This window comes from Aulonocara sp. 'chitande type north' Nkhata Bay, linkage group LG15 (assembly GCF_057382095.1).
Source record: "Aulonocara sp. 'chitande type north' Nkhata Bay isolate Kocher_YH1m ecotype deep benthic linkage group LG15, A_spYH_male_GT1.1, whole genome shotgun sequence".
Taxonomy (NCBI): domain Eukaryota; kingdom Metazoa; phylum Chordata; class Actinopteri; order Cichliformes; family Cichlidae; genus Aulonocara; species Aulonocara sp. 'chitande type north' Nkhata Bay.
In genome coordinates this window covers 37,464,924-37,487,234 of record NC_141358.1, presented here as the reverse complement: position 1 = coordinate 37,487,234, position 22,311 = coordinate 37,464,924, and the positions used below count along the sequence as shown (strand labels likewise).

The 22,311-nt window shown below is 42.2% G+C and overlaps 1 protein-coding gene across 1 annotated transcript; it reads left to right on the top strand.

Moving 5' to 3' along the window:
• The first annotated feature begins 1,414 nt into the window (after positions 1-1,414).
• alpi.1 (alkaline phosphatase, intestinal, tandem duplicate 1) lies at positions 1,415-22,273 on the top strand. Its single transcript, XM_086263257.1, has 11 exons — positions 1,415-1,570; positions 2,217-2,342; positions 11,560-11,675; positions 12,985-13,159; positions 16,202-16,374; positions 17,170-17,304; positions 17,394-17,469; positions 18,211-18,345; positions 18,504-18,695; positions 18,892-19,008; positions 19,841-22,273. The coding sequence occupies exons 1-11, from the start codon at positions 1,477-1,479 to the stop codon at positions 20,119-20,121; spliced, it is 1,620 nt and encodes a 539-aa protein (XP_086119383.1). The 5' UTR covers positions 1,415-1,476; the 3' UTR covers positions 20,122-22,273.
• Positions 22,274-22,311: the final 38 nt, after the last annotated feature.

Here is a 22,311-nt window from a genome sequence, read left to right as displayed (position 1 = left end):
TTTACTTGGGTTAAATGAAACGTATCAAACTTCCTACCCTTAAAGGTAGCGAATAGTCCAGATATACTCCATGCAACACTGAAATAGACGGATCACAATGTTGCATGTCAAAGAAATTATTCTCTTGCAGAAGTGAGTTGTTTTTGTTGTGCTTTTCTCTGTTTCCCAAAGAGGCTAAAGTACCACTTGATACATGGATGATCCATGCTGAGTCCTAAGCAGCTACCAGGTGTTTACACTAATTTGACTTTCCCAGCTAGACTTTCTCTCTGGGGCAAACCCATAACAAATGAATACTCAGACATGCTCACACAAGTTTTCCTGCTCTTGCACATGCCACTGGTATTTCCAGTTCATGTGGTGTGGGCTACATCATGTGAGGCCTCTCTACCCAGATTGCTTTTATGATTTTATTGCAGTCTTGATTAGGCACATGTGACTAACTGCAAACCAATGTTGGCAACGCATGAGCGGTTGGCAGAAAGCAGTGATCTTCTAGAAGAATTGTAACAACACCGCGTTCAAGAAGGCGGGAGCTGTTCACCGGGAATTTGATGCTTCTGGCCGTGCGGAACAAAGTTGGCCCAGCTCACCTCATTTCACACATTAACTGTTGTGTTTGCATAGAAGAGAGGAGACATTTTCATTCTGCAGTCGGGCTCCACTACCTCACAGAAGAAAAATGCTAACCCTGCTTCATTTGCCACAGAAAAACGGGCCAAGTTGACTTAGCCAGAGAGGGAAAATATTGGGGTCTTTTAAATGCAAAAATTCAGGGGAGGGAAATGGAAATGTGACCGTTTTCCTGACATAAAAAACAGAAGACATCAAGACTCAATTATGATGTTCTCAAGACTAAGCTGGACTTTGTTCCCTTTCATTCTTTTTTGAGTGTTTGTCCAAGAGATTGGTGGGGGGACGAAATTGAAAGGGACACAGTAATGATTTGTAAAATGATGGATGCCAGCATAAATTGATAGTTTTTTGGGTTTTTTTTTCCTTCTGTTAAAGGGACTGCAGCTTAAAAAGATCCAGAAGGCACATACCACATCAAAGAATAATTGAGATCTCTATCACAATCACACACAAAACAGGGGAGTCAGGGAAATGTACTGCAGAAGGGAGGGGAAAAAAAGGTGTAACATTTAAAATCATAAAAATAAAAAATAAAATAAAATGGGGTTTGTGCATTTTCAAGAATTATTCTATGATGCTGTGCAGCTCCTGTGTGGTCCTCTTTTTCTGTCTCTCTCCCTTGCTCTTCCTCCTTCTCTCACACTCACTCGTCCCTCTTTTGTGGCTCTAAGCCTATGAGCTGGCTTGGGCCCTTCCTTACTACACACACCCAGCGGGGCTTTATAAAGGCAGGGCCGGAGGTCTCAGCAGCCACACTCTCTGCCTGTGCCTCCTCTGCCTTTACGTCTGCACTGAAAGCCTGTGTCAATTTCTCCAGCTTCCAGGTCGTGTGGAACAGAGATGCTGACACCACATTACAGGGTCCCCAGTCTCCTGGTTATCCTGCTGGGCCCCATCCTGATGCCTGCCAGCCGGGCCGCTATGGACAGCCAAGGTGAGGAGACGTCAGAGTTATTATTGCTGCCTGAGGTTGGGATATTAGTAGCACTTTGTGGGGAGGAAAATGGACACACAGACTCAAGCAGGTAACCTCAAACTGGGACTGTGAGTAAAGACAGACTGCTTTTGAAAATGCAGGTGTGTGGGTGCCAGTGGCTGAAGATGAACATAAGCTGGTGTCAGTGTATTTTTGTCCGTGTCTACTTGTTTATGTAAACTTTGGGATGGACTGTTTGTCTTTCCTTGTTTTAGTGTGTGGCAAAAGGAATTTTCTTTTTTAGCTTTGTTTTCCCCCCTAGAGCTTCTCTGTGAGCATGAATGGATAGATATCAAAGTGCCTTCAAGGCTGTTTTTATCACTTTGACACCTTTTAAGAAACCTGTTTTTCTTGTCTGAATCAAGGTAAAGTACATGTGCATATGTCAGGGCATTAACCTTAAAGAGAGAAAAATGTGTGCTCGCGCACACACATGAATTCTTATGAAGTTCTGCACATGGAAACCCCCCCACGCACAAACCCTAAACAGTCAGCCCCACACACATGCCTGCTTGTTTACCTGTAAATCTCTGAGATCTACTCATATCCAAGACTGCACCTACATCTCATTCATTCTTTCTCCATGCATGTTTCTATGGAGCAGCCCTGTATGAGATTGAGAAAGAGCCGGCATATTGGGATGCACAAGCAAGGGCGACACTGGATGCTGCGCTCAGATTACGTCCTCGGGAGCACCAGGCCAAGAACATCATCCTGTTCCTGGGTGACGGTAAGCTTCTGAGAAATCAATTTTAACCAGCATTCAGTGCTGGCACAGCTGTGGCTAAAGATTTAGTAGAAAATTCATTACTTTCAACTTCACTGACAAAAAGTGGATGATGTAACAGTATTTCTACATAATTATAAAACTGTTTTCAAAGTGGGCAAGCAATGTGAGGTTTTGGGGTTCTTGTGTTTTTTTTTTGCCAAGACTAAACAGAAGGATCAAATATCATTCAGCAATTACCAACAAATATGGTTCAAATATTTGGGAAAATTAAGCTTGACTGCAGTGCTTTGGAACTTTATGGGCGAAATATAGAATAGGTGGAAAAAAATACTTGTACAGACATATGTTGGTGTAGCATTGTGATAGACATTTAAACTTTAAATGGCCGATTTTCATTTTTTAACACTACCTGCGCTGACAGGTCAGAGGCTGTGTTGTCTTGCAGTGAGGTGTTGGCAGCAGATCCTTTCATTCCTGTGGGTTGAAAGGTGAGGCTTCTGATAATCAGGCTTGCTCCGGTCTGCCCCAGAGATGCTCCATCAAGTTTTGGATCACGGGAGGTTGGAAGCCTTTGGCTCTTTGCTGTGCTCCACGAGCTGTTCCTGAACTTTTTCTTTCTGATGTCAATGGTTGTTAGATTGTTGGGCTGGTCACGTTGGTCAAAGACCGACGAACTGCAGGTGGGGGATATGGATGACCTGTTAGTGGTTTTAATGTTGATGTGTGATCAGTGTACAGGAGGCAATGAAAATCTTTTGTCTCATTATCTCATTCAAAGCACTGGGCCACTTTTAAAACTGTATTTTTATGAATCTTCCATTGTGTCCGTAACTCAGATTTTATTTTAAGGAAAAGAACAAAATCACTGAGATCCACATCCTGAGAACAGCTGGTAGTTGGTTTGGCAGAAAAAAAATTCTTTCCAGTCCACTGTGACCAGGCACACATGTGTCACAGTTTAGCACCTTTGCCTTTTCACAGATAGGATGCAATAGTAGAGGTCTTTATTGGAAGTCAGACATCAGCGATGCTGTTGTTGTTGGGGTTTTTTTTTTTTTTTAATAGTGCAACAATTAGCAATGTTATAATTTCTATCTTGACCTTATAATGGCAGCATTGTCACACAGTTAGAGTATTCAAACCCAGAAACAATGATTCACAAATGTATTTATTAGGATTATTCTGTGTTCCATTTACCCTGGACGTTTGATGGTGGGCTTAGAGTGACTCCCACTCCTGAGTTAAGATGTTCCAGTAAGAAAGTCACAAAATCAAGGAAAATAAGTATTTGCTTTGTTCCTTAGCAATGTAGAGCCATTCATGTATCTGGTGTGTGATCCACTCAGCCATGGTGTCACCAGGTGCCACTCCAGTCAGCTGCCAGCTGGAAACTGAGGCTACAGTCTTTACATGCGATTTTTGACAACCCAAGATTGGAAATGTGCTGCCTGGTCTGATGAGTTTCGATTTCTGCTGCAAGATTCAGACGATAGGTCAGAATTTGGCATAAACAACATGAAAGCATGAATCCATTCTGCTTTGTATCAACAGTTCAGGACACTGGTGATGGAATAATGGTGTGGGGATATTTTCTTGCCACTGTTGTCACACAGTTTAAGTACCAGAACCCAGATGCAATGATACAAAACTGTGTAAGAGGCTTATACTGTACTGCATTTACCTCTGAAGACAGATGTCAGAGCTGGGAGCTGCGTTCCAGTAGTCATTTCGGAAAAGCGAGGAAAAACAGGATTTGTTTACTGTTTGTAAACACAAGATTTGTTTACTGTGTGTAAACACAAGATTTGTTTACTGTGTATACTTGTTTTTTGCCCTGAAACACACTGCCCCAGCACATTCATGTATGCATGAGGTTTATGTAGTGAGTTACAAATACATAGCAGTGATCCTACAGATCACAAGTTTTAGAGTTTTACTAATGTTCCTATGCACATCCGCCATCTTGGATCATTAAATCAGGGTTAGTCGTGCCGTCCTGACTTTCTCAGTTGAAATTCTGATTTGAGGAAGCATTCCAGTCGAAGATTGTGACTGGGAACTTGGAAATTCCACTTTCCAACTTCAAATGGAATTCCCATTATTGACATAGCAGCATAGCACTGCTTCATCTGAGATTAATGTAGTTTCATCTAAAGAAAAAGAAATAAATCGGATAAAAATGTCAAACACAAACAAAAGTGTGCATTTTTTTTCTTTCGCACAGCTCTTACAGAGCCATTTGTTTCTTTTAGAGTGCATTGTTTGTTGTTAGCAGTTGTCTTTTAGCTATGCTGCTACATTAGTTGATACTCTAAGATAACTTAGTTATCTTAGAGTATCAACATCAGTGGGGGCGCCACCTTAAAGATCCACTCTTGAGATAACAAAGTGTCCTTCTGTAGCGCTGTAGTCTGACACTGCAACATCTACAGGCAGCTATTGACATTTGAGAATAATTTCCATCTGCATTAGATTTGGCTGGAAATTGTTCTGCCATTAATTGTTACTTTTATGACTGGTGAGGGATTAAATCAGTTTTGGTGGGAGAAGCTGATTAAAGGCACAAAGATGTGAGAATGTTTTTTGTGTTAAAGACAAACAATATCTGCTTTAAATCATACCCATCAAGTCGCATTTCTGGGTGGTCGGTGAGCAGAGTTTTCTTTACACATCTCTCCTGCCCTGCTTTGCCCTAAGCCTGTTCTTAATTTTATGAGTGTGACTTTTAAGGGAAACTTAAATGCACCACAGTAGGGTTTTTAAATACAATGGTAAAGGGCTTACAGCAGCAAAGGAAAACTTGTAGGCACCATAGCAAAAAACAGGCAACAAATTGATTGTTTAGTTAAGGAGGTACAATGCTTCGGGCTTCTCCAGGAGTGTTCAGATGCGTCATGGGTCAACCCTGTTTTTGACATTGCTTAGTAAATTGTGACAGTTTAAATAAAGCCTACAAGTTCCTGCATTTATACTGGAGAGCAACAAAAAGTTAAATATGCTTGTACTATTGAAAATCACTTTATCCATAAAAACCACGTAGACAGAAATGAAAACGAATGTGTTTGAAAAACTAACGGTAACCTCTGAGAACTAGAAGACAGACTGTTTCTTCAACAAAACATGTCACTGTGTTTTCACTTGAAAATATAAAATGTTAACGTTTTTTTATGTAACACATAAAAACAACAAAAGCTTAGGATTAAAGCTGGTCTGGTGAAATTTATGAATATCTAGATCTAGATATTGGTGTTTCCATTTGAGAGTCTACAGAACATACACTGAGGCTGGGTTTTAGAAATACAACATGGTAACATGAGAAATGTTAACTGTGACAACTCTAACATCTAGTTTAAGGTGTGTGAAGTAAATGCATCACAGAAGCTAATGAGGAGCTGCTTCTCCCTTATTGTATTCAAATAAAGTACAAGTGATTTACATAAGGTTGATTCATAATACAAGAAAGGATGGTTCACATCATCTAAAAGATTCGACTGGAACTTGAAATGTTAAAGTACTGTTCCTGTCTGTGTGATGATTGTATTTTACCTGAGCTACTGTGAATGTTGTAAAAGCACTGTGACGAAGAGAAAGTACGCATTTGGGTAAACTGAGCTGGAACTTCACATATTGTGAGTTTTTTTTCTTTTCTTTGAGAAAACTCATAAACTCCTTGCTTATTTAAGTAAGTAATTCACACAGATATTATATGTTTAAAGGGTGAGCTTAACAGTCAAGGAAGTGTCCTCAATACAGCCTGTACACACTTTGACATAGATGTAAGAGGACTGATAAAAGAAGGTATAATAGTAAATAAAACAAATAGTTATGTCAATAACTTCTGTTCCCTGAAGGAGAGGAGCGAGGTACAACACATAAGTATGGGATATCACGCCCTCGCGTGTCCTGGCTGAAGAAACCTTTATTCATGCCCTTAAGGCAGATGACGTGTGATGACACGCGCACGACCCCGCCTGCACATATAGCCCCTGTCATCACAGTCATCCCTCAGTTCGATAGCCGCTCTTCACCAAGCCAAACTGCTCAGTGGGGCCACCTTGTGTTGTACCTCGTTCCTCTCCTTCGGGGAACAGAAGTTATAGACATAACTATTCGTTCCCTTTCAGTCGATTCACTCGGTACAACACATAAGTATGGGACATATATACACGCCCCACCGAACCGGAATCGGACCACCATATCCTTAGTGAGTGGTAGACCCAGCAGAAAGGACAGCATGAGCCACCGAAGGGGCCAAGGACTTGCTGCTAGAAGGCTGATTATCTCCGCATACCACGACCTTGTGGGCCACCAAGGGGCCACTAGAATCAGAGAGAGGGAATACCGATGCACTCGCTCTAGAACTGGAGATATCATTTCCACTGGGGGAAATGCATACACGTCTGGCCATTGGTGCGCTAGCACGTCCATGCCCAAGGGTGCATCATGGTCGATTATGGAGAAGAACAGGGGGCAGTGAGTATTTACCCTGGAAGCAAAAAGATCTATTTGTGCCTTGCCAAATAAATCCCAAATCTGAGCCACTACTTAAGGGTGTAACCTCCATTCTCTCACCAGAGGACCCCCCCTGGAGAGAAGGTCCAGCCCCAGGTTCAGGTGGCCCGGGACATGGGTGGCTCTTAGAGACAGAAAATGAACACTGCACCATAACAGCAGAGAGTGAGACAGCTTCAACAGGGGAAGAGAACATGTTCCTCCCTGCCTGTTTATGTAAGACACCACTGTTGAATTGTCCGTCCTGACTAAGACATGCTGGCCATCCAGGACTGGACGGAAATGCTTTAGAGCTAAGAACACTGCTAACAGCTCTAAGTGGTTGATGTGCAGCTCGCGCTGGGCTGCGGACCAGATCCCTCTCACTGATGCACCCTCGCAAAGCGCTCCCCACCCTCTTAGGGAAGCATCTGTGGACACCACCGTGCGAAACAACACCCTCCCAATCCGAGAGCCCTGATGCAGCAGCCTGGGCTCCCTCCAAGGACGGAGAGCTAGCATGCAAGACGCGGTTACCGGCAGCCTCCTCCGGAGGTGACGCGATGCACACAAACGGTGAGAGAGAGTCCAGCATTGAAACGCTCTCATTTTTAACAGTCCAAGTGGCACCACGGCGATCATAGATGCCATCATGCCCAACAAGCTTAATATCGTCTGGAAACGCAGTCTGCTTCCCAGCTGAAACTGAGCGAGGCAGCGATGAAACGCGGCCACTCTGTGCTCCGACAAACATGCGCGGCTGGAAAGCGAGCATATTTTCAAACCGAGAAAAGTAATCTGCTGACTCGGGATTAGCGAGCTCTTTTGAAAGTTCACAGAGAACCCCAGTGTCTGAATGTGTCACAGAGAACCCCAGTGTCTGAATGTGTGACAGAACCAGCGACAGCTGTGTCTCTGCCTGCTCTCTGGAGCAAGCTACGAGAGCCCAGTCGTCTAGGTAGGCTAAGATGCGGATGCCTCTCTCTCTGAGGGGCGCTAGCGCTGCCTTGGCACATTTCGTAAAGGTGCGAGGAGCGAGCGACAGCCCGAACGGCAGCACTAAGTATTCATTGGCTACGCCCTCAAATACAAACCTCAGAAACTGCCTGTGTTTCGGGTGTATAGCCACATGAAAATAAGCATCTATTAGATCAATTGTTGCAAACCAATCTCCTGGGCCGACTGCATTCAATAGCTGTCTGAGTGTTAGCATCTTGAACCTGTACGTTCGTAGATACGTGTTCAAGACTCGCAGGTTGAGGATGGGACAAGGCCCTCCTTCTTTTTTTGGAACAACAAAATAATGGCTGTACCAACCTTTGTCTGTCTCCGAAGTGGGGACCACTCGTGTTGCTCTTTTCTGCAATAGCGCCTTTATTTCCTCTCTGAGTATCATGGCCGCCTCGGTGTTGACAGTCGTGTTTACAACTCTTTGGAAACGAGGCGGCTTGACCCGGTAACCCATGGCAATGGTTCGCAGCACCCACGGAGAGGGGGCACAAGTGCGCCACTGAGGGAAGTGAGCAGCCAGCCGGCTGACCTGCAGCACCGTCGGCGGGGCGTTGTCGCCCCCCAGTTTGTCTGCAGGGGACTGCATCACCTGCCTGACCTGGCTCATTCTGCCTGCAGGCTGAGCATTTGTGATTGTTTGAGAATAAACAACACTCTTTATTGATTGTAACATGGAAACATGTACATTCATACATTTTGTTGGAGGCACCTTTTCTCTATGTGGTCACCTGAACATTTAACACACCTGAACAGGGAGTGACCTGAGGCATTTTGTGTGCAGGAGTTTTGTGCTTGGGAGACAGTGTTAGGAAAGTGCAGCGCCTTCTGGGGCTGACAACCTGAACAGAACTTAAGCGGCACCTCTTGTGCGGCAACAGAGGGATAAAAACAGCGTCTCCCTGCTGCTGGACCCCTTCTCCACTCGAAACCACAGCTAGGAGGGCTGAGGCTGAGGTGTCGGATCCCGCCGGGGGCCCGAGGGTGGGCCTTTGCTCCAGGCCAACTGGCGTGGAGCTCATGCCAGAGGATGTGCTCTCGCTGGCGGCACACTCACTTCAGCAGTGGGTGCCGGTCTCTTGCCAGTCGTCAGAGCAGCGGTGGGCCTGTGAGAGCTAACTGCGGGCTTGGGCTTGGGCTGACATCTGGGGATGATGTCGCGTCCAAATATATAGCTCTGTCCCTATCCGGGACGTCAGAGAGGGTCAGCCACAGGTGCCCCTGCGCCACTACTGTCGACGCCATCCCTCTGCCCAGGGAGAGCACTGCACAGCGAGACGCACGGAGGATGTAATCTGTGGCGACTCTGACCTCGTTAAGAAGAGGTGCCAGCGGGATGTCATCAGGAACCAGCGATCCGAGCACCACCAGGCACATTGCCTGGTACGTCTGGAGCATGGTGACGGAGCTCATGGCGTGAGCAGTGCCGGCCTGAGCCCAATAAATCTTCTCCAGCGGCGAAGCAGAGAATCTGCAGTACTTGGACGGCAGAGTTGCGGGGCCGCCGACACCATGGTTATGGGATAAGCAGCCAGAGACGGCTCCATAGGGGGTGGGTTAGCTAAGCCAGCCCCCTCGGCGCCGTCCAATTCCTTGTACTGTCCATAGCCGGGCACAGTGACGCGGGTAGACAGAGGTTTGTTCCATGCTGTTAGCTCGCAGAGAAAGTCTGGGAACATGGGAAGGCAGGAGGAGAGGGCCAGTCCACCTGACGCTTCTCAGCAGCACGGCAAAACAGGGAAAAAAAGAGAGGTGTCATCGTGGCCGACCGGCGTAGCAGCGGCGGCACATTGGGCCGACAATGAACTCTCCTGCTCATCCTCCGACAAACCATGGATATCCAGGCCAATGTCCAGTACGTCATCGTTTTCCTAGGGAGCGCTGGCGGGCTTCAACCCAGGCTGAAGCCCGTCAGCGCTCCTGCATGGTTTCGGCTCGTCATCGGCTAACCCGTCAACATATTCCATGTGGTCAGCCCAGCTAATTGTGGGGACATCGACCGGAAAATCCTCGTCTTCGGACTCGGATGAAGCCGGGGCTCCATACTCGGAAAGGAGAGGGTCATGCCGTGCGACAGCCAAGCGTCCCAGCACTTTTTCCACAAACGTCACCCGTCTTTCCAGGGTCGAGCGCCGGAGCTGGCGACAAAACGCACAGGCTTCGGGCCCCAGGCAGACAGGGCAGGCATCGTGCTGGTCGCTGTCGTGCAAAGAGAAACTGCATCCCTGAGGACAGGGGCGAACAGAAGATTTCTGCTTTGCTCGCTTCGGTTTGGAGTCCATTCCAAAACGCAAAGCAAAATGCTGCACGGGAAAAAACTTGAAATTAGTGCTCCGCGGGCAGCCTACACACCAACTGCGTGGTGGAGGCTAACACCAACAGGGGCAGTTAAGCTAAGTTCAAGTCGGCAGACAATGGAGCTAACTACCAGCAGCTAGCTAGCCCAACTCAGCAGAGGTGTTCTCAGCGAGGTGAAGAGCGTAAGAACTGAGGGATGACTGTGATGACAGCGGCTATATGTGCAGGCGGGGGCCATGCGCCTACCACTCACTAAGGATATGGTGGTCCGATTCCGGTTCGGTGGCTGCTCTGCGGGGCGTGTATATATGTCCCATACTTATGTGTTGTACCGAGTGAATCGACTGAAAGGGAACGAATAGTTATGTCTATAACTTCTGTTCCCCGAAGGAGAGGAACGAGGTACAACACAAGGTGGCCCCACTGAGCAGTTTGGCTTGGTGAAGAGCGGCTATCGAACTGAGGGATGACTGTGATGACAGGGGCTATATGTGCAGGCGGGGTCGTGCGCGTGTCATCACACGTCATCTGCCTTAAGGGCATGAATAAAGGTTTCTTCAGCCAGGACACGCGAGGGCGTGATATCCCATACTTATGTGTTGTACCGAGTGAATCGACTGAAAGGGAACCAAAAATGTTAATTGAGTCATTTGATTTATTCTAAACTGCAACATTACTTTCTGTAATACCATTTTTGTGACTTAACATTCTCACTTCCAGATGATTGTTGTTGTAATTTGGTGACATATAGATAAAAATGAACTGAAACCTCTGCTTACTAAGGGGTCCTTTTCATGGTTAGTGTGCAATGAAACAAAAGGAAAACTTAAATTTCACTGTAACCCTTAATGGTTTTGTGTAGAAAAGGGCAGTTTGGAAGTTTAAATGACATTACAATTGTTGTACATTACTCTAAAACCAAAGCTATAAGATTGACTTTAAGATTACAACCTGATTTCAAACATAATCTAACATAAACATTCTTACCCCTGGAAAAAGCTCTAAGATATTAACAGAATATGCCAAATGAGATACAGGATGGCAAAAAATGTATCTTAAAATGAGCTCTTTTGAGCTCTTTTTCATTAGAACAGTAAAGTACCACAACAAAGAATAAGTACACATATGAGGAACAGGTATCACTGCTTTAGAGTTTTCTTGTGTTGGATGCAAAACTCTTTCTTAGTCTCCTCTCGGCATTTTCTTATTTAAACACTGGTGACTAAGAATCAGTCTCATTGAAATGTATAAATGTATCCATCACCTTTTGAATGTGTGCCATGAACAATTAAGGCATTTCTCAAGAAATAACAAGGGGAATCGAGCCCCCTTACTATCAGCCTTATAAAATGTCCAGTGAATGTGTATAATGTAGACTGACCACGTCAGTGACCTTTGGTCGTCAATCACTGTCTCGCAGGAATGGGCGTGTCCACGGTGTCAGCAGCTCGAATCCTGCGAGGTCAGATGGATGGTGGATCTGGAGAAGAGACGATACTAGCCATGGACACCTTTCCATACGTGGCCCTCTCTAAGGTGACAAAACAGCACTGCTGACCTGCAGGTCATCAGTTATTATTCATCAATTAATTATTCATGTGTAGAAAGAAATTCAAAATAGCCAGTAAAGTGTCATCCTATAACCTCAGCTGCACTTCAAATGTATTTTACATTTTGTATTTTATTAATAGTTCTTCTAAGTTGCTTTCTCCACTCATGAGAAGTAGAGTAACTTTTCCAATGTGTGCTCTTGTTCTTCTGTGGCCTGTACTGAACTGTATCCACTCACATTACATCTAATGTTCTTTTTTTTTTTTTAACTTTTTTTTCTCTAGAGTTGGTCAGTTGGTTGCTAGGAAAAATGCTTTTATGTAATTCCTTGGAAGGTTGGAATACATATTAACCAGTAAATAGCTCTGTATTTTCAAACCTGCAGTAAAACATTTCTTACTGTGTTTGAAAATTATTGCATTTTACTGTTACATTATCCTAAAAAAGGTGTTCCTCCTGGTGAAGAAAGTGACAAAGCAGGGGGGAATTTTCACACAAATTTCAAAACACATTCCAGGTTAGCAACAGCTCACAGAAACGTACCTTTTCTCTGTGGCCTTTGAATTTTTCCCCACTTTCACTCACATTCTTGTAAAATGTGCGTGTGTGTTTGAGTGTGTGTTTATGGTAGAAATACAGTCACCTGGTAAATCAGTACAGAGACATGAAGTAGAACTATCATAGAGACAAAGACAGATTTGCACTGCAGGTGAATACCCCTTTATAAGGAAGGCTGATCAGGGGCTTGAACGTGTCTTTTTATTCACATGCTTCGTTCCCTTAACACGACACATGCCACTCAAACTCTCACGTGAAAAAAGAAATCCTAATGCAATCAACAGCTGAAGTGAAAATGCTGACACTGTGGTAGAAAATGTGAACACAGATTTAAACTCATCATCCTGGATTGAACATAATCCCTAAATCACTGTGTGGTTGAAAGAAGGAATCAGTGTTTAGTGTCTTTGGTGCCTCTGATATCCCAACCTATAATCAAAAAGAGAACATATCTGATATAACACATTCTAGCTGGCTCCATCTTTTAGATCATCCCCAGAAACTTTTGCAACTTAAGTGACAGTCATTTCAACTTAACACATTAGAACATGAAGCACATTCAAGCAATTTTTCTCAGGGGAGAAGCAAAAATGCTACTTTCAATATGCAGTGAATGCATAAAATATCTCAGCTCCCCAAATGTGCATGTGCAGATTTCACTTCTAAAAATAATGACATGGTCCATCTGTGTTTGATGCTATCCTGTTTTAATGCTGTTTTTGTTTCTACTCTGTAGACCTACAGTGTGGACAAGCAGGTAGCAGACAGTGCCAGCACTGCTACAGCCTACCACTGCGGTGTGAAGGCCAATGCAAAGACAGTAGGACTCAGCGCTAAAGCGGTGGCCTACGAGTGTAACACCACCTTTGGTAATGAGGTCTACTCAGTTCTGCGGCGCGCTAAAGCACAAGGTAAAGACAGTTGATTGCTTGGTCAAGTAGTGAGTTTGCTGTGTAAAGGACAGGTCAACCAGTTTGTTTTCTGATCTTAAGATATGTAATGCTTTAAAATAAAATATGTGGAATAAAGCAATAATCTGACAAGCTACTTCAGTGTTGCTTGCCAATTACGGTTCAACGTTCAAAAAATATATATACAGTTAGGAGAACCACCCACGCTGATCTGCCTTGACCTTTGTGCCTGTGGTCACTTTATGACATGCAATTTGTGCAGGGTTGTCTGTCAAGGCATGTGCATGTTTCAAGTGAATTTGCATTGTTGTTTGCAAATGTTTGCTAATGTTGTCGTGTCACAACATTAGATTGAGTTTGCTATATTTTTGTCACATATATGTTTATTTGCATCATGTGTCAATATACTAAATCGTTTAATGCACCCTTGGCTGCAGGGTAAGGCCCCGGTAAACCAAATATGGCTGAGGTAACACAGACCACTAATGTTTTCTTCATAGAGGTCTACACATAGTCTAGCTCAGGGGTTGGCAACCTGCGGCTCCGGAGCCGCATGCGGCTCTTTAGTCCTTTTAGTGCGGCTCCGCGTGGTTTGGGAAAATAAATTATTTTTTTAAGTAATTAGCTGAAGTGTATTTTATTTATGTTAGTTCTTTTTTAACTTCTATTAGTTTTTGATCGCTCAAAATAAGCGTCACACTTGTGGAAGCCGGTGTACCCGCCGAAACGCCGTGCATTTATTGAGACTTTCAACCCCAGGTAAGCCAATTATGGATCTTCGGATCTACATTATGTCAGCAGCTGTTCTCCACCGTGAACTATATTAAAAACAAACACCGCTCACGCCTCATAGATGACAGCTTACAGTCCTGCGTAAAGATGAAAGTCACTTCGTACAGCCCCGATTTGCAGACGCTGTGCGCAGAGGTTCAGGAGCAGAAGTCCCATTGTAAACATATCACGGCAGACCCGACGATGTTTCCATGAACATGCTTTTCAGCATCTCTTTATTGACCACTTTTCACACACGGTTGCTGTACACATACATCCGGTGTTAAAGCTCACAGCCCGACACATACCAACACAACAGCATAGATAGCACAGACGTTAAGGTGGCGAGGCGCGATCGCTGGTGCCGCTCCGGTGCGTCCGCCTATTTTTCATTTTTCAGCAGCATGGTGCTTTTTTTCCAATTATTTTTTTAAAAAATCTGGTCAAGGCTCCAAAAGCCCAAAGGTGATATAAAGGTGGCGGCTCACAACAGTTTTTGTTTGCTACATGGATCATTTTAGTTCAGCTGGGTGTCTTTCCTTTTGTTATATTTCTTTAAGAGTTTAAAATGTGTTAATTACATAAATAAAATGTAATTTTCTCTGTAGCACTTCATGGATTTAAGCAACACACCTTAGTTGTTCACACAAAGCATAAAGGTAAAAAATATGTATATATACATATATACAGTGTTATCTTCATTTTAGATGTCAAAAAGTATTTGCGGCTCCCAGTGTTTTCTTTTGCGTGGAAATCGCATCCAAATGGCTCTTTGGGTGCTAAAGGTTGCTGACCCCTGGTCTAGCTGCTCAACTAGAACTAAATTGCCTTGGGAGACCCTGATGGGGGCAAATTGCCTCCAATAACATAACTGCTGGAGATCACTAGGGCACCAAAACCACCCCACCATGATAAGGTGTTCATTAAGTGGATTGTTCTTTTAAGGCAATTTTTTTAAATTGTTCTTCTATAATTATCAATAAATAAACAAACATGGAACCATCAAACCTGTCCACAGAGATAATGTATTGTACTGTGTTGTACTGTTACAAATGTAGTGTTGACAGCAGTAACTACAACAAATTCTATGAGCGTAACTGCTCGAAAACTCCAAATCTCACCTCCCTCTATCAAAATCATCTCACCATTGTCACCAATAAAACAGATAGTTCTTAGAATTGGAGTTCTCTGGCACAGAAGAAGACACAAACCCATTTCTAACAAATTCCAAAACTATTTGGTACAAAGTACACAAAAAAATATAATTTGTATCATAAAAATAATCATCTTTATGCTTTAATTCCAAAATAAAAGTTGGTACACAGACTGTGTGAGGGGCTCAGGGGTTGAGAAATGGTGTCAGAACACAAGATAATTTATTTGAAAGAGGTGATTTCATTTTATATGTTAGACTTTCTTGCTGAGACCCGTCTGTCAAACCTGCAGCTCGAAGTCTTCTCTTCACAGTTAAACTGAGACTTGCTTACTGCAACCACTATTAAGCTGTGCTTGAAGCTGTTGTCCTGTGAGCTGTCTGTCATGCAACCTGTTAACTCTCAGAAACTTGTCCTCTGATTCAGTTGCTGCTTTGGGTCTGCCAGATCTCTACCTGACAGAGTGTGCCCCAGTTTCTGAGTGCCTTGTGATGGTGAAGGAAACTGTACTCATTGACACATTGACTTTTTTTGCATTTTCTCTGTGGGAAAGACCTATATTTTGAAGTGTTACGATGGTCTGTCTCTCTTCCATTATTAATAGCCTATTTCTTGCCATTTTGTAGCAACACTTTACTTTCTGTAGTACAATACTGTTCAACTGATGCTCATGAGGGTATGGTACCACAGTGTGTTCCAACACACTTTTATGCAGACAGATGGGGTTGTAAGTAATCCAGAAAAGTTGGAACACCTGTAAGACTTAGTAGCACCAGCTTCTAAGGCTTCATCAACCTCCACTGCTGCCGAACAGCTTTAAATTGTTAACCCATTTTGTGTTCCATGAAAACAAAACATTTTGTATAATTCTGAAAAGTACATTACTTTTGGTTTTGGGTAATCTTACCTTTTTTTCTTTTCTTTTCTTTTTCTTTTTTACATCTGGCAATTCACTATTTACTTTTGTACCATTTCAAATTATTCATTGGACTTGAACAACTTAAACAGCAATAACTGGAAGAATTAGGGTGTTTTAAAACCTTTGACCGGTAGTGTGAACTCCTGGATGTACTGTATTCTATCCATTTTTCATTTGCAGTTTTCTATTGTTTTTCAGGTAAATCAGTAGGAATAGTGACCACCACCCGTGTCCAGCATGCTTCCCCAGCAGCCGCCTACGCCCACTCTGTCAGCCGCAGCTGGTACAGTGATGCAGATCTGCCTTCCAGTGCTCGCGAACATGGTTGCGTCGACATTGCCACCCAGCTAGTCACCAATGTTGACATTGATGTAAGAAAGAAAAATTGTTTGGCTCTTTTCAATCAACAAATAAGATATAACATCAATTGTCAGTGTAGCTATTATATAATAGGGTTTATTTAAATACTTTTATATAAATTGGTAGAGACCAGATAATTCTTTTATTATGCCCTGACGTTTAAAATCTTGGCCTGGTCTGTCTAGACTTTCACTAGATAGATCAGGCTGCACCCACCTGTTAAACAGGCCTCCTGGCCACCTCTTGCCTCCTTTGTTGAAAGGGTCACTCCCAGAGGCAGAGGGCTGTGAGGCACCGCCCAGCGGGAAACGCTCTACAGAGAACCAAACTTTTTTCTTTTGAGTTCTGTATGTCCGTTCAGGCACAGTCCATACTTGATCTGTAGGCAACTCAGAAGTGGAGGTCAGGGTGTGTGTGTGTGTGTGTGTAATTTCATATGACTCTACTTGATGAGAGCAGTACACGAACACTTTAAAGCAAAGATTGTAAGCTCGATCAGCCCTGTTAGAACCCTGTTAGAACCCTGTTTTGCTGCACCACCTTCTATAAAATTGCAATAAATAAATAAATAAATAAATAATGGAATTGATCTTGTTGGCCTATCTTTAATTGCCATATACAAATGAGCACTCTGTGTTCCCAGTTATTTTCCATTGTGATTTCCAGAGTTCATGACTTTATCGTTTTATTTCGATTATCCTGTCAGATTATAATTAACAATAACTTTAAGGTCAGTACAAAGAAATATGAGGAAAGTTGGAAAAGCCAAACATCTTTGTGGTTCTGCTTGTTGTTGTTTTTTAAAGGTGATTCTCGGTGGAGGCAGGATGTACATGACTCCAAAAGGCACCCCAGACCCAGAGTACCCTACCTCCAACTCCCGCAAGGGGGACCGCAAAGACAAGAGGAACCTCATTGATGTGTGGCTGAAGGCTAAACCAGTAGGATTATTGACAATTATTGTGCAAATATTTCCTCAATTCCCCCACGACAGCTCACAGAGTCACGTTTCCTCTGGTTTGTGTTTCAGAACAAGAAATCACACTATGTTTGGCACAGGAAGGAGTTTGATGAGATAAATGTTAAAAATACTGACCGACTCATGGGTGGGTAACTAATATTGGGTCTGCTAATGAGCAGATACAGACTTACTGCAGAATATTAAATATATTAACATTGGTAGAAAGGTAGGGAAAAATTTAGTCATAAACCTGTTTACATATATCTAAGTTATTAAATCTTATAAATGCCTTAGAAAGAAGAGGAGTCCACTTAACCCAACTTTAATCTTTATAGACATGTAAATACTTATGATGTTGACTAGTATCATCTCTTACTGCTTTGGTGATAAAACAACACAGTGTGCATGACAGCAATGCAGCCGCCAATAGCTCAGAGGTGTTATCATCTTGTTATCAATGTTATGCATATTACCCACTTGTATGATAAATTTAGAAAATTAGATCTGCTGCATTTAAAGGTGTTCTTACTTTTAAAACAAGCCATCACAGAGAAGGCTTGACTAGCAGCTAGCAATTATTTCTTTAAAACTGTTAACTGCCTTATATATAACTTAAATGAGCAAGTGTACCAATTCTTAGATAGATTTTCATATTAATGATCTGAGATTGCAGTGCTGATTTTAACTCTACAGACGGGGTCAGAAGGTTTAGCTGTTCAACTCTAACATATTTTGAAATTGACTTTCAGTTTCCATTTTTTTTTTTTTTTTTTTTTGTTCTAACTGACAGTTTGGATTAACCACAACATTGCTGTGTGCTGCTGCATATTTTTTATTCATTTTGGTCCAACATGAACATTTTCTTCTTGTTTGTTCGTGCTTCTAGGTCTGTTTGAGCCCAAAGACATGAGATTTGAGGTTTTCCGAAATAGCACGCGTGATCCATCCATTGTGGAGATGACAGAAAAGGCTATTCAAATACTGAAGAAAAATCCAAAAGGATATTTCCTGTTTGTGGAAGATGAGTGCAATAAAACAATTTTGTAATGTAAAATCTCAGCAAGCACACTCATTTAATTATTTAGCTTGTGGATCCAGTTTAATGAGGTTTAATTCCTTAAGTTGCAAGACAATGAAATAAATATTAAATGTCTAAATCTCTTTTCTGTTATCTGTTACGAGGGAGAATCGATCACGGTCACCACGATGGCATTGCCAAACTGGCACTGACAGAAGCTGTGATGTTTGACCGTGCCATTCATCGTGCTGCACAGCTCACCATAGAATCAGACACACTGACTGTGGTCACTGCTGACCACTCTCATGTCTTCACCTTTGGTGGCAACACGGCTCGAGGAAACCCCATCTTTGGTATGACTCAAAGCACTGCCACGTGAAGGCATTGTGGGTTCAAACTAGCATGAAAATCATGCCCTGGTGTGTGAAATTAAAAGTACAAGGGGCGAAAAAAGGGGTAAAACAAAAAAAGGGTGCAGACGGACCACTTGTGAAGAATACTGGAACTAGCCTCTTCCTTACCTACATTCTTTTTATTTTTATTATTCAGGATTAGCCCCAAAGAAAGCTGACGACCAAATGCCTTTCACTAGCATCCTGTATGCCAATGGCCCGGGTTACGTCCATATAAATGGAACTAGAGAGAACATCACTTTGGTGGATTACTGTAAGTACAGATTAATATCTTTCAGCTGTGGCACTCGTCTGTGCTGATGTGTACACAGACACCTTGAAGCGATGCGGTTATGGTTGGCTTGTGCATGTTTCTCTGGGGAGCAGAGATAAATTATGATGGTCATTTTATTTACGGATTCATGGTTCTGTCTTCTGTTTAGTTCTTTGCACAGGTCTCCTGTACTTTGGAAGGTTAACAGCAATGTTCCTTGTCCTACACTGTGTGTTTTTTGTCATTGAACAAGTGTGTGTAACTTAAGGTGAAAAAAATGCCTTCTCTTTTTAATATACTTGTTCTGGGAACCAGTGTACACTCAGCCCACCTGGCACCTATCCCCTGCAAGTCAACATCTATATGATTAATGTAAGCGTATGAGGCCAAAAAGTTTTTGTGAGATGTAGAGATAAAAGAGAATAAAGGTTCAACCTTTGCACAATGCTTAAAAGGCCCCTTTAACCAGAGCAAAACAAAGACTGCAGTCATTTTCCAAATACATCCACTGGGGGTATTTTTACACGCTTTGCTTCGCGTTAGTCGCTGAATCAAAGGGATTTAGATTCCTTTCTGGTTTGTGAAAATTATATTATTAAGTCTGATTAAATAAATTACAGAGGATTTGAAAAACACAGTTGTGCCACAGGATACATGAGGAAAGTGTGATAATAGTGCAATCTAATGTATGTCTCTTATCCCAATGACAGTTTATGAATTTGTAAGTAAGGTAGAGTGTATAAGGTCATCATGGTGAATTAATGGAAACGCTGAAACATCTACTTATTCTGAAAGGTTGTTTGGTGATTGGCTACACATTTTTTTTGTTTAGATGATGAGGAGTACATGCAGCAGGCTGCTGTGCCACTGGATGCTGAGACACATGGTGGGGAGGATGTGGCCATCTATGCCAAAGGACCAATGGCTCACCTGTTCCATGGTGTAAAGGAGCAGAATTATGTGGCACATGTCATGGCCTACGCTACCTGTTTGGAGCCTTACACAAACTGTCCTCCTCACACGCACCGTCACACTCATTCCTCCTCTGGCTCTGTGAACACACCTTCCAGCCTCTTGTTTTTCCTTCTCTGTGTTCTCTTGTTGTTCAGATGACCCCGCCCAATCCGGCACACGTGTTACTTTGTATAAATGTAGTAATATGCACTAAACACTCGCAGGGTATGCATGTGCACTGTATGTGCACAGGCTGTCAACTTAGAATCCAGGGATAAAAGTACTGTATTTCTTAAGAGAAAAAAAGATTCTCTGTACGTCCATATTTACATGCACAGTTAACCAAACATGCATGCAAGCGTAGGCTTAACTTGCATGTGCTAACTCTATTCAGGTGCATACCAACAGCTATGCAGGAACCTCAAGCTACTACATATGCAAATTAACCATAATTCATATGTAAACAGCCCTCCGTGTGTTTCCACTGCAGAGCCATCAAAACTTGTTGTATTTTATTAAAGGCAATTACAGCCTATATGTACATATGTGACGTCTAACATGCACTAACTTTTTTCATTATTAAGTGTGAGTTTTGCCCATTATGTTTTTCTCCAGTTAAATACATTCAGTGTAATCTAAAGCTTTGGACAGCATAAACTGAAACAAACAGATTTGAGCTCATTTTTTTCTATTGGCCACGTATACAGGGCACAGAGCTGTAACATGATCATCACTGTCCAGGTGAAATAAAATACGATAATGTAATCCTGAATTATGAGCCGTCATGGCGAGTACCAGCGTTATCAGACCTGAGAAGAAATCAGAAAGACTGCGTTAAAATATCAGCCCTTCATTATGTGTCTTGACCTTAATAGCTCCTAACCTTTTATGTTTCTCTGTTAAATTGCCTGTCACTTGATACCATAATCTATTGGATTGTAAACGAATGTATTTTATAAGCAAGTTGAAAATGTATTTTCATACTATTTCTTTTCCTACAGATGTGTAGGCATAGAACATCTGGTTTTCTTTGTAAAATCGTTCTCCATTTGATAGAAAATATTTTGGGTAATGCCCAACTTTATGGGTCATTTCATTTAATAAAGATTGCCAAGAAAGAGCATATGTGTTTTTACATTTTCTGGATTGGCTGTGTTCCAGAGTAAGTGTATTACATTGTTGCCCAAACTTTTAAGAAAAGATTTAGATACTGATGCTAACATTTTGAATGTGGAAACTGAAACTCCTGTTAAGCCCTCCAACAGAGTCTGTGAAATAATGATAAAATAAAATAAATAATAATACAATTATCAGGCTCACTTACATGTATTTCCCTGTAAGAAATGAAATTTTGACATTGTAAAAGTGTATTCCACTGAATCTTTCAAAATCTTCCTGTTTTAATAAAACTGTTTTCTGCAATAAGCCCAAACCTGGTCCAAACAACCAAAGCCAGTGGATATAAAAGAATGAACATTTTTAAACCACTTTCTGAAAACGTCACACAGATGTGTGATCAAAGCCACCTGTACACACACACTCATGGCTCAGTTAATTGTACCACAAATTAAAATAAACAACTTTCAACAATTTGTGAAAATTGGACCACTTGACCATAAAGTACAGTAAACAGATTTTTAACACTGCAATGTAAAAGTGTGGAAGAGTGAAAAACAAAAACAAATCAGTAAATTTTATGCATATCACACTGATTTATGGTAGCTATAGACAAGAGTGATTAAAGCTATTGCTGGTAAACATTTATCAGATGGTGCTTTTTATTGCAGCTGTCTGTACTCGGGCTGACAAACTAATAAACACATCTTAGCTCAATCATCCAGATAAGTAAATCTCCAATCTGGACGTTTCTGTGGGATCAAGGAACTCACCTCACAGCCCATTGTTCCTTCAGTGGTGCAAGTTTCAGTCATTGTGCAAATGTACATTTAAATCCAAAACTAAAATAAAAAACTAAAAAATTTGGTCCAATTTTAATTTTTTTATCCTGCTGCTGTGGCACACTGATCTCCCTTGTGGGATCAATATTTATCTATAAGCGTCTAGCTAGCTGGCTGATGCACAAAAGTACTTAATCTGGGTAATGATACTGATAGAAGGGATCAAATTAACTATTAGGTATAAAGCTAACAGCAACAATTTTAGGAAACTCCTTTCTGTTTCACATTCTGCAAAGAACACTTTTGCTTTAGCATTATCGTGTGAGCTACGGTTTTAATTTCACCGTGGTCCAATAATGATTACTTCTACAAAGCAAATTTAGATCTTCTTAACTATTTTGTACTGACATTGCGTAGTTTACTGCCTCTTCTCCCGTGTGCATGTGTGTGA